We start from the raw sequence: 10,837 nt of genomic DNA, 5'->3' as shown, positions 1-10,837 counted from the left end.
CGGTTGGACTTGGGTGATTCCTGTCCGAGCAGGGGAAACAAGTAAGAACGAAGGTTCCCTGGTTCAGCTCGTCAAACTACCTCGATATAACGTCAAATAATCAGAACAGCTAAGTGTTAGACGAACAGGCCGACCAGGTCGGGATGCTGACCGAACGGTTAGGCTGTCCGAACGGACAGCCCAACCGATCGGACATGTCAGCCGATCGGACATGTCAGCCGATCGACCAGGCCAGCCGATCGGCTAGCATATGGCCCCACAATTTGACAATTTCAGGAAGTATGGTATTGAATGAAGCAATGGCCGATCGAACGACTGATTGGTAAACATTACTCTTCGGATCATGAGATACTATGCTTCAACACTTAACCAATTTTCAACTCGTTCGACGTCTTGGAATGCCACCCGATCGAACATGCTGTCCGATCAGGTGACATCCTGCTGAGGACTCACCACTGAAGTGCCTAACTGATCGGTTAAGCCGACCGATCGAACGACCCGTTCGATTGATCGACCTGAAAGGTAAGAACACTTCAATGTTCTCAAATACTACAACAAAAACCTCAAAAGGTCAAACCATCATACACAAACACATCCTTTCCAAAGGAAGAAATAATCCACTCGAACAGTCCACCCGATCGGTCCAACCAACCAACCGGACAGACTGTCCGAACGGACAGGTTCTCCGAACGAACAACCCGTCCGATCGGACCTACCGTCCGATCGACCAGGCTGTTCGACCCTCTACCCCTTGTTTCCATTTTACGCGTTACTCAACGTTGTGCTATCGAACTATTCAGGCTAACCCTACTCTCAAGCGCTCCCTTCAATCCATCAATCAATCGCTGTGAGTATACTCGATCCCTTTTTGCTTTTAGCACTTTTGGGTGTTACATACGTTACTTATTTCAAAACACAAACGAACACACTACTCAATTATTTGAACGCTAACCGATTCGCATGTATTACGTGACTAAATGAATGCTTGTTGTTATGTTTACACGTGGAATGCTGTCTACCTGCCTTAACGACGTAGTACTATAGTTTGGACTCAGCACCCGTTCACACGGGGGTTGTTAAGGACAATTACTTGCATGGATTACAGTGGTAATCATGTATTGCGAACTGTCTCGGACAGTCAACCCGCAGTCATTGGTATCGATAGATCCATGTCGATAATTAACATGCTTCGTTTTCCTCTATGTACGTGCTGGTTATGCGTAAACTATTTGAACTCTATTATGCTATTATCAAACTTGTATGCTCACCTTTACATTATATGTATTGACTTTATTTTAACGTATGTGACAGGTGTTTAAGATATTTGCTTGCTAGGAAAGCGAGGCTAGAATAAAGATCTAGAGCCCCCCAGCAAATAGTTGTCTGCCAGGAATAAGCAACTAGAGCATAGTTGTCTGTAGATCTTGTCAGGTCGGGTCACTAGAAGCATTTGAACAATATTTTACTATTTACACTTAAATCTGAGTTGTCGGAACAGAATACTTGACTGGTTGTTATCTGTAATAATTTATTTTATTATTTGGGACACGGTATGGGACGTGTTATTTAAACTGAATAGTGATGATAGTTGTTATGGAAACCACTGGACAATCTGTTTCGCTCAGTGCCATGCCCCGATGATTCCGCCATCGGTTGGGGTGTGACATATTTCCCCACCGTCAATCAATGTTGGTGGCATAGTGTTCTCCTTGAAATCCCGAGGAAACATGGTATAAACCATAAGAGAATTTCCTCGAAAGTGGCATATAAAACCTTCCATGCCTGACCAACTCTTCATATAGCAACATCAAATCCAATGCTTCTAAACAACTTTAAACAATCATGTAATTTTCAATGACATCCTCCTAGGGTTGTCCAAACTGCTCGACGATCGAGGATCGCTCGACGATCGCTCGAAAATTGCTCGAAAAATGCTCGTTCGATTCCTGCTCAGACCGGTTCGATTCACATTCAATCCAAGCATGAGCAAAGGTCCGCTCGCTCGTCGATCACTCGGTTTCGCTCGAATTATTTTTATTAATAATTAATGTATATATATATTATAGATTTTAAAGATTAATGAAGAAGTTTATGCCTTTTGAACTTAATGGTAGATGAAGATGATCAAGCTTAAAGAAGAAGTTTATGGTTTTTGAACTAAATGACAATTTGTATTTCACACTTTATTTTATGCTTCTTGATATTGTTAAGAACATTTTTAAAATCATGATTTTAGTTATGTATTGCTTTTATTAGTAAAGTGTTGGACATGTTTTAATTAAGTTAGGATTTGTTTTTGTTGAACTAAGCCTTATAATTCAATCGAGCGAAACCGAGCGAAAACGATCCGATCGATTCTAATTCAATCCGAGCATGAGCATCACTTTTGTGCTCGGTTTGCAAATTCGATCCGATCAGATCGGATCGGTTGTAATTCAATCCGAGCATGAGCAGACTCTCGATCGGATCGGATCGGCTCATGAACACCCCTACATCCTCCTCATCTTGGGAAAGAACCACCGCCCTTTGACGTAACTCCTCTCGAGGTTGCAACGGATTATCCTTTATACCCTCGTAGTTAGCATGAATCCGACTTTTGTTTTTTTTTTTTTCGAGTAAACGATCTCCTTCTTTTTAGTACCCAAAGTGCCTTCACCGTTCATCCTTCTATTTTTCTCTCTTTCTTTCTCGTGATACCCCTCGACATATTCCTTGAGTTTTTCTTTTTCTTTGCGGTGCCCATTTTCGACATCTAGGTCCTCATAGAACTTGTCTAGATATTCCTCTTCCAATTCTATCTCCGACTTATTCTCAAAAACATCAAACCCTTTCACATGACTACCGAACATTTTCTTTAAAACACAAGTGTCACCGGTAGTGACTGTTTCAATTCCTTGAAACAATAATTGCTCTAGGCTTAGAACATTTTTCTTGAGGCTCGGAACCTAACTTACACATGGTATGGTTTTGCTTTTTCCATCCACCGGAATCTTAACTTCGCCAACCCCATGAACGAATGAAAATTCTTTTTTCTTATCATTTGTCGTCACACCAAAGTGTCTTTTAAAACATTTGAACAAGTTTCTATTGCCCGTCATGTGCGTCTTAAAACTTGGATCCACTACGGCACTACCCAAATCGAATCCCAACATCCTCCGCAAGTATCACTAACCAAATAATCACTTTCAAGTTTCAACGGGTAATGGGCTTAGGTTAATGTACTTGAACATATGGAAGCGATGTGCCCATATTGCTTGCATGTGAAACAGCGAACCTCAGCCTTCCTCAGTCTCCCGACCGGTATACTTCCTTCCGGCCGAACTTTTTCGCGAAACCCCTTGAACCATCTTATTGGGAAAGTTCTTGATGGGTGATTTCCATGACTGACTGGATGGCTTCCTTGCGCGTACTGTTACCTTTTCCGCTGCCCTGGCCGCACTTTCTAGTGTTCATCCTGGCGTCACCGAAATCGGCACCAACCGACTTCCCTTTATCCCTCAGACGATTTCCAGAACCATCATCTTCGTTCTCGATCTTCACAGAACCTTTGGCTCTGATACCAATGTTGGTATCAGAGTTAACGAGTTCCCGGGACAAATTGGACCGAGAAGAAAGATGATCACACAAATACTTGAGGTCGCAACAAACATCACACCACTTCATGATCAAACCGAAATACAAGAATTGAAAATATAACTAACTGAATATTGAAAACAGGAACTTGAATAACTTGAACTTGCAACTTGTTTATCAAACGAAACTTGCATACATTGAATTAGGTTTGAAACCCTATAAATAGTTGATGAAACGTTGTGTTTGAAGGGATGTGTCGATTGCAGCAGAGGGATGTGTCGATCCCCATAATAACCGTGTGACGGTTATATGCCTTCGCACACTCACGTCGTTTCAAAACAAGCCCAAACATTAACAACCTAATGGACTCTAAACTAAAGTATTTGACCCAATAACTATGTAGCCTCCGGCACAAATACGAAACAAACAAATAAAACATAAACGACATATTGTTTGACCCAAATAAAAAACTAGTAAGCATAAGAACCGAGCGGCCCAAATCTGGGTCACCGGAAGTGCATGATCATCGGCTTCAAAAAATAGAACATAAATCTTCTTTGTTAGTTTTATCTAAACGTGTGTTAGAGATATTATTTTACGCTTCCGCCTCAAGTGATATGTGATGAATTTCTCAACTCTGATATATTAAATTTTCAAATGACACTTGTCGCATGTGTTTGAGATGTTTTATGTTATTTTTAGTAAAAAATCGATAAGTTTTTTTTTAGAAGATCTCTGGTTGCTAAACATTCGAAAATAACGTGCTCTCTGGTCCTGGTCCTGATAACAACTGATGCCCGCTGGTGTTCCTCCGATCAAGTTCTTCTGATATAGCCTTCATGCTATTCTCAAAACGCCTTCTGTATGTCGGATACCTGGATATTGACTTTGTGATCCCTTGCAGTCTTCAACAAGAAAATATACCCTCATTAGCACAAATTCAATTTGTCGAGTAGAAATGGCGCTTTCGACCCAAAAGGGTCTATAGGGCCAATGGGTCAAAACTGTAGGAAGTTGGCAGCTTCTTAAAAAAGTAACATATATTGATTTTGTAGTCATATTTGCATCTTTTTTTATTAAAAAGATAAAAGTTTTTTTGGGTCAACCCAGTCCCAGCCTGTATAAAAAGGGACTGTTTCGGTCTCAACTCTCAACAAGTTTTGTCCAGCTATCCTACCCGACATGCGCCATCATTGCCACCAAGAAACACCACATGTGTTATTATTACCTCCGGGCCAATGCGTCAAACTCAGCCCTTCTACGCTCAGATTCTGGTGGCGGGCCAATATTCGAATTTCTCAGCTTTTCAACATCACCACCCAATAGCACTAGTTTGCCCAAGTATTCTGCTTCTAAATCAGTAAGATTTTGAACTTTAATCTGGTCTTTCATGACCAAAAGAGGATTCAAGAACCAGTCATAGAACATATCTTTTGGCCTGTTTGCAGTATTTAGCTCCGTCACGTTATCCTCTATAGTACAAAATGAGAGCAAACAAATTTCGTTACACAAAATATTAAAGAAAAACATGTTTTCAATATTGGAACTTGTGACGTTTTCCTTTACCTAGTAAAATACCGGCACTATCTGCTTTTGCAGACCGTAAAAGTGTTTGGAAAAGACAATAAGCTGGGAGGCCGATACTAATCACTCTTCCAGCAGCCTTCCCGGATTTTGCATCATCGATCTCTTTAACACTTATAAATCCTTCTAAAACCATATATTCACCTTGTCGACGACATTCTTCAAATAAGCTATTAAGAAACTACACCATTTATGAGAACAAGTTTAGCGTATTATATTAATTTTATAAAGAGGTGGAAAATAGGCAGGTTGGGTAACAGGTCAAAACAACCTTCGGCCCTTTATGTACACTTAATAGATCTTCATAAATAAATAGTGTATTACTAACTTAAAAAAAGATAGTGTACTATTACTTGGGTCATATCTGTTTGACCCGGTCAACATATTTGACTGGTTTCTATTTTAGCTAAGTGTATAGCTTTAGCCGTTTGAACCATAGAATATAAATACGAGCCATTTGGGTAAATAGGCCGTAACTGCCACCTCTATATGTGTAATGCAAATGGTTCGAGTGACTAACCACCAGTGGTTTCAACTCGATCATGGGAGTGGTGAAAGAACTAGACCGAGAGAGTGGGTTTTTGAAGGAAGGTGGTCTTGAGACTGAAGGTGTTGATGAACTGGATTGCAAGCCCGCATTTCTACGGTACCTAGGTCTGTTCATGTAGAAAATAGTAGCCATGAAGACAGGTTAATTAAATTTTAAGTTATAATATAACTATACCTGGGAATGCAAGATCCTTCAGGCATGTCCAAAACATCATTGCCGTATTCATCAAAGATCGACAATATAGCTACCATATAGCAAAGACCCAGATAGACAGATGACTCCTGTTACAGTTTGACGTTTAAGGTCAAATCTACTACTTCTCATGTTCAAATTTGTGATCAAATTTACTACATTTTTAATATATATTTTTTGCATGATCAATTTGAAGTCGATATACAATAAAGCTATCATGTAAACTGGAAGAATTCTAGTTGATTTTGAAGGTTAAAAACACTTGGATAAGATGATTGACCTGATAGGCAACAACACCGGCATAAAAACCAAGAATAATGCCAGCCAACATGGACGCCAACATAGCTCCAACAACAACAAAAGGCCACAATAAGATCGCAAGGCCTGCAAATGGCACACAAATACTTTCCAAAAACGGGCCTTCTCGGCCTATACAATCTTGAAACAAACGCTGCCACCCTCGTAGCAACATATACGGGATTTTAAGGGCTGCAATAACTGTCATCATTGGAAAGTCAAACGCAAACCCTATCAACCCAACAAAGAGCGCCATAAGAACATAAAGCGCCCTAATTTCAATTTTACCCTCTGGGGGAGGTTCTTGTTTCCGGAGATCATTCGTCACCGAGAAGTATGAATATAAACATACATCCTTCAAGTCCCTAACAAATATTAAACTCCCCTTGATTGTATCCCAAGTCCCATCCTGACAGCCACATATCATATTAAATAAACAATAATCAGACATTTAACTATTTAAGTCTTCCATAAAGAAAGCTAATAAACTAATAAGTTGAGAAACTGTCCATGTTGTCACAATAAGCTGATAACTTCATCAAATATGCCCCTGGGACCAATTTCTAATTTACTTACAGTGAAACAATGGAGAAACTTATTGGTTCTTCCTTCACCAACAGCTTTAAGAGTACCGAAAAGCGGTCCAATAAGGCCATAAAGAATGCTACCAGCAATGCTAACCAAAACAGCAAAAACAGGCCAAACAGCGAGCGGTGGTGTAACCAATATAAACAACAACAGTTTCGTCACTACCCAGAGTTGTTTAGTACTGCCGTACAATCCAAAACAACAAGCATATAATCATTAATACAATCATCACATGTACACAAATGGCAAGAAAATGAATCAAATCGAGTACCTGAATAAGCAGAAATAAGCCCAGACAGCATGTGCAGGCCAGAGCCCCAAAACAATAGCAGAATTCCCAACAGTCAGAATAACAAAAACTATTGGGCCAATAATCAAACCTGAAATAATAATAATCACTAGTTAAAAAGATTCAAACAAGCAGAAAACAAAATAAAAAGCAAGCTGACCTTTAAGCACACCAAAGATAAGAAGACCAATGAACAGAGGTAAGAAACAGATGAAGTTCCATAGAAGCACCAAAATCCTTCTTGGAAGATTCATTAAAGATTTCTGTATCTTTTTTTATTTTCATAAACTTAAGATTATTAGGAAACCCATCAGAAATTGACCCGGATCTTGAAGATTTTTAATTGTTTTTAGGGTTCTGCTAGATTAATTGTTTATTGTTACGTGGTCTAGATTTATCAAGGAAGAGTCCATATTCATACCACCAAAAACTGTGTCGACCGACTGACACGTCATATAAAATACTTCTTGTGTATTTTGACTTCTGGAAAACGTTTATCTCAATTAATTGCTTTGTATTTTCACTTCTGAAAAACGTTTATCTCAATTAATTGTTAGAAAACCTTTTTCTTATTAGTTTATTTTAGAAAGAAAAAAAAAATTCACTTAATTTGTTCTTTTGATTAGTTTTCTATAACATATCGCCCATGACATTAAGTGGTGTACCAAAATCCTTCTTGGAAGACCCATTAAAAAAATTCACTTAATCCAACATACAGAAGGCGTTTTGAGAATAGCATGAAGGCTATATCGCCAATGATGTTGTAGCACAGCGGTTGCAATGGAGGTGGGAAGGTTTATCACCTTGTGGGTTCCTGTCTGAGAGTGCTCAGGTTTGAATCCCACTTCGACCGAGCTTTGGTCATGTATAGCCCTGACCGAAATGCTGTTCAAAAAAAAATGAAGGCTATATCAGAAGAACTTGACCGCAGGAACACCAACGGGCATCGGTCGTTATCAGGACCCGAGAGCACGGTTTTTTCGAATGTTTAGCAACCAGAGATCTTTTAAGGGCATATTTGGCTAAGCTTTTTGAAACAATTTATTGACTTATTCGCTTTTTGAAAAGTCATAAGCTCCAAATTTATTGACTTATTGGCTTTCTGAAAGGAGATGTTGAATGTTGTATGATTGCATTTTATCTTATTAGTCAGTCTTATTGTATTGAACATTATTTTTTATTAAATACATACACAAATGAATGAGTGGCGGATCTAGAAGATCCACATAGGGCCCCTATGATAGGGGTAACGTTTCAATAAAAAGGGTAACAAAATCGAAAAAACGTCAATTTTTTTCAAAATTTACACTACCGTCGGAGCATCAAGGGGCCATGAAGGTTACCCCTTCTATTATCACTCTAGATCCGCCCCTGAAATGAATATCGAGTACGATATTAAGTTTCACATGTATGTAACGTCTTCGTATCTAACGTGTTATATATTAGTAAACCCTTATAACTATAATTATCATTGTTCATTTGCATTTGGGTGTTTTAGGGGTTTTTTTTTTTTTTTTTTGAAAGTGATTATATAATATTGAATATTGAATAATCATAATCAGATATTCATTTGTAATGAAACTAGGTGCACGAGATGGTATTATGATATGTAAAATGACCTCTAAATGTTTAGAAATCAATATTTGTCAAGGTTGGAGAACTCGCTAGTCGCTAGCGGGTCGGTGAGGTAGGAACTAGCGACTACTCGGGATTAATCGGGATTAATCGGATCGGATTTTTTACATATAATTTTAAGTTTTTATACATATATACATATATTTTTATACGTAATTTTTTTAAGTTGACAAGTTTTGACCGGAATCTGGGAGGTTTTGGCTGGAATATGTGTTTTTTCCGAATTTTTCTTATTTTTTCCGATTTTTCTGATTTTTTCCGATTTTTTTTTGTTTTTTCCCGATTTTTTCCGATTTTTCCCGACCGACTAGTCGCGATTAGGGCCGACTAGGGCCGGCTAGCGATTTTTTTACTGATTAGCTGAAAATTACTCAGTTGATGGGCGACTAGCGACTAGTCAGCGATTAATCGCCGACTAGTCGCGATTTTTGCAACCATGATATTTGTTTCGTATGAGAAAAGTTTCGTGATACTCTACTAAATATGACAGCACAAATTACATCTTAAACTCATCATTTACTTGTATTTATCTTTTAGAAATGCTCATTCCGTCTTTACTAGTAACATTGGGTTAGAAACCTGTATATTACAATACAACGGTTGAATAAAAGAAATTTTAAATGGTTAGTAATGAAGTTACAAAATTGAAAACGATATTTTGAGATAAGATATATTTACAACTTTTTTTTGAACGATAAATTTGGATCACTGACGAACCGTTGGAGTATCATCGTGCCACCAGCGGAACCACCCGATCATATCCATCTCCACTAGGCATAATGCCTATACATCAATTCAGGAGGAAACCCAATAAATATGGGAAAATCCCCTTGTGGGAATCGAAGCAGGACCTATTGGTCCAAAGCCTTATCCCATCCCCAAGATGCCACTAGGCTATAAAGTCATGGGCCATATATTTACGAAATAATAGATAAAATATAAAGAGGTGAAATAAGACCGTGGGGTATGGTGGGGCGGGGGTTGGGCTTGGGTTGGGGCATTTGCTGACACGTGTAAAGGGAGCCCCCCCCTGCCTGATTACATGTCCGCGGGGTATGGCGGGGCGTGGGTTGGACTTGGGTTGGGTGCACCGCGTGGCAGAATATTTAAAAAAAATACAAAAAAATTATAAAAAATCATACAACATTTATAAAAAAAACCCTACAACTTCATTAAAATTTTAAAAATTACATAATCCTAAAAATTACATAATTTCTAAAAATTCCAAAATAAACAAACCTAGAGCATTAAAAAAATTTCAAAAAGGTCGATCTTGTCGAACGCCTTGTTTTCCTTGCCTCGAAACTCTATGTTTGCCATCGCCACCCGGTCCTCGTGGCTTAACTCGCCACCGGGAACGGCTTCGTAGTAAGCCTTGAAACGCTCGAGCTTGGGCCGTAGCTCGCGCCATTTATGTTGGCACGCGTTGAGGTTGTGGCGGTCGTTACCGGCGTTATGTCGGTAGGCTCCGAATGCTTCCACCCAATATTTTGTTTGGCCGGGTGGCCGCCCCTTCATAGCGTCAACGACGCTTGTGACGAGAGCAATTTCTTCTTCACGGGTCCAAGATGCCATAGCGGTGTTGGGTTCGTGGGATGGGGGGACCAGTGGGGTAGCGGGTTCAAGAGAAGTGGGTAGCCGGTGGGGTTTCGGTTCGTGGGATGGGGGGACCAGTGGGTTGGGGGTTACAAATATATAGAGGTTGTTGGGAGACCGGGGTGGCGGTTTGGTGGTATGGGGGGACCGTTTGAATTTTAAAATTCGAAATTTGAAATGGCCGCCTGACGTGGCGGGGTGAGCGAATGAGATTCAGCCAGCTCGCTTGGCCATACCGCCCCACGCCCGGCTTGAAAGCCAAGCCACAAGGCCCACGCCCCAACCCAAGCCCACCCGGGGTGGTGGCTTGGGCGTTTTACCCCAACCCACGGCCCATACCCCATGGCCTAAGGGAAGCGGAAAAAAGAATCTTGTGTTCATAAATTATGACACATGGCGCAATCAGATTTTTTTTTGAATTGCAACAGCTTTATTAGACAATAAAGCCCAGCAAGAGGCTGGCGCAATCAGATACTTATTTATTAGGTACAATCACAATTCCTTTTTCTATAATACAAATTACACAAATAGTC

At 39.8% G+C, this 10,837-nt stretch overlaps 1 protein-coding gene across 1 annotated transcript; it reads right to left on the bottom strand.

Moving 5' to 3' along the window:
- Nucleotides 1-3,707: 3,707 nt before the first annotated feature.
- Nucleotides 3,708-7,500, bottom strand: LOC110904163 (uncharacterized membrane protein At3g27390). The gene is made up of 9 exons (XM_022149992.2): nt 7,234-7,500; nt 7,056-7,164; nt 6,773-6,965; nt 6,180-6,605; nt 5,882-5,988; nt 5,678-5,813; nt 5,140-5,338; nt 4,802-5,045; nt 3,708-4,478 (listed from the first exon to the last, which is right to left on the bottom strand). The coding sequence occupies exons 1-9, from the start codon at nt 7,325-7,327 to the stop codon at nt 4,316-4,318; spliced, it is 1,671 nt and encodes a 556-aa protein (XP_022005684.1). The 5' UTR covers nt 7,328-7,500; the 3' UTR covers nt 3,708-4,315.
- Between the last annotated feature and the right edge of the window lie 3,337 nt (nt 7,501-10,837).

The sequence above is a fragment of the Helianthus annuus genome, chromosome 14, assembly GCF_002127325.2.
Source record: "Helianthus annuus cultivar XRQ/B chromosome 14, HanXRQr2.0-SUNRISE, whole genome shotgun sequence".
NCBI lineage: Eukaryota > Viridiplantae > Streptophyta > Magnoliopsida > Asterales > Asteraceae > Helianthus > Helianthus annuus.
This window is presented reverse-complemented; position numbering and strand designations above follow the sequence as displayed.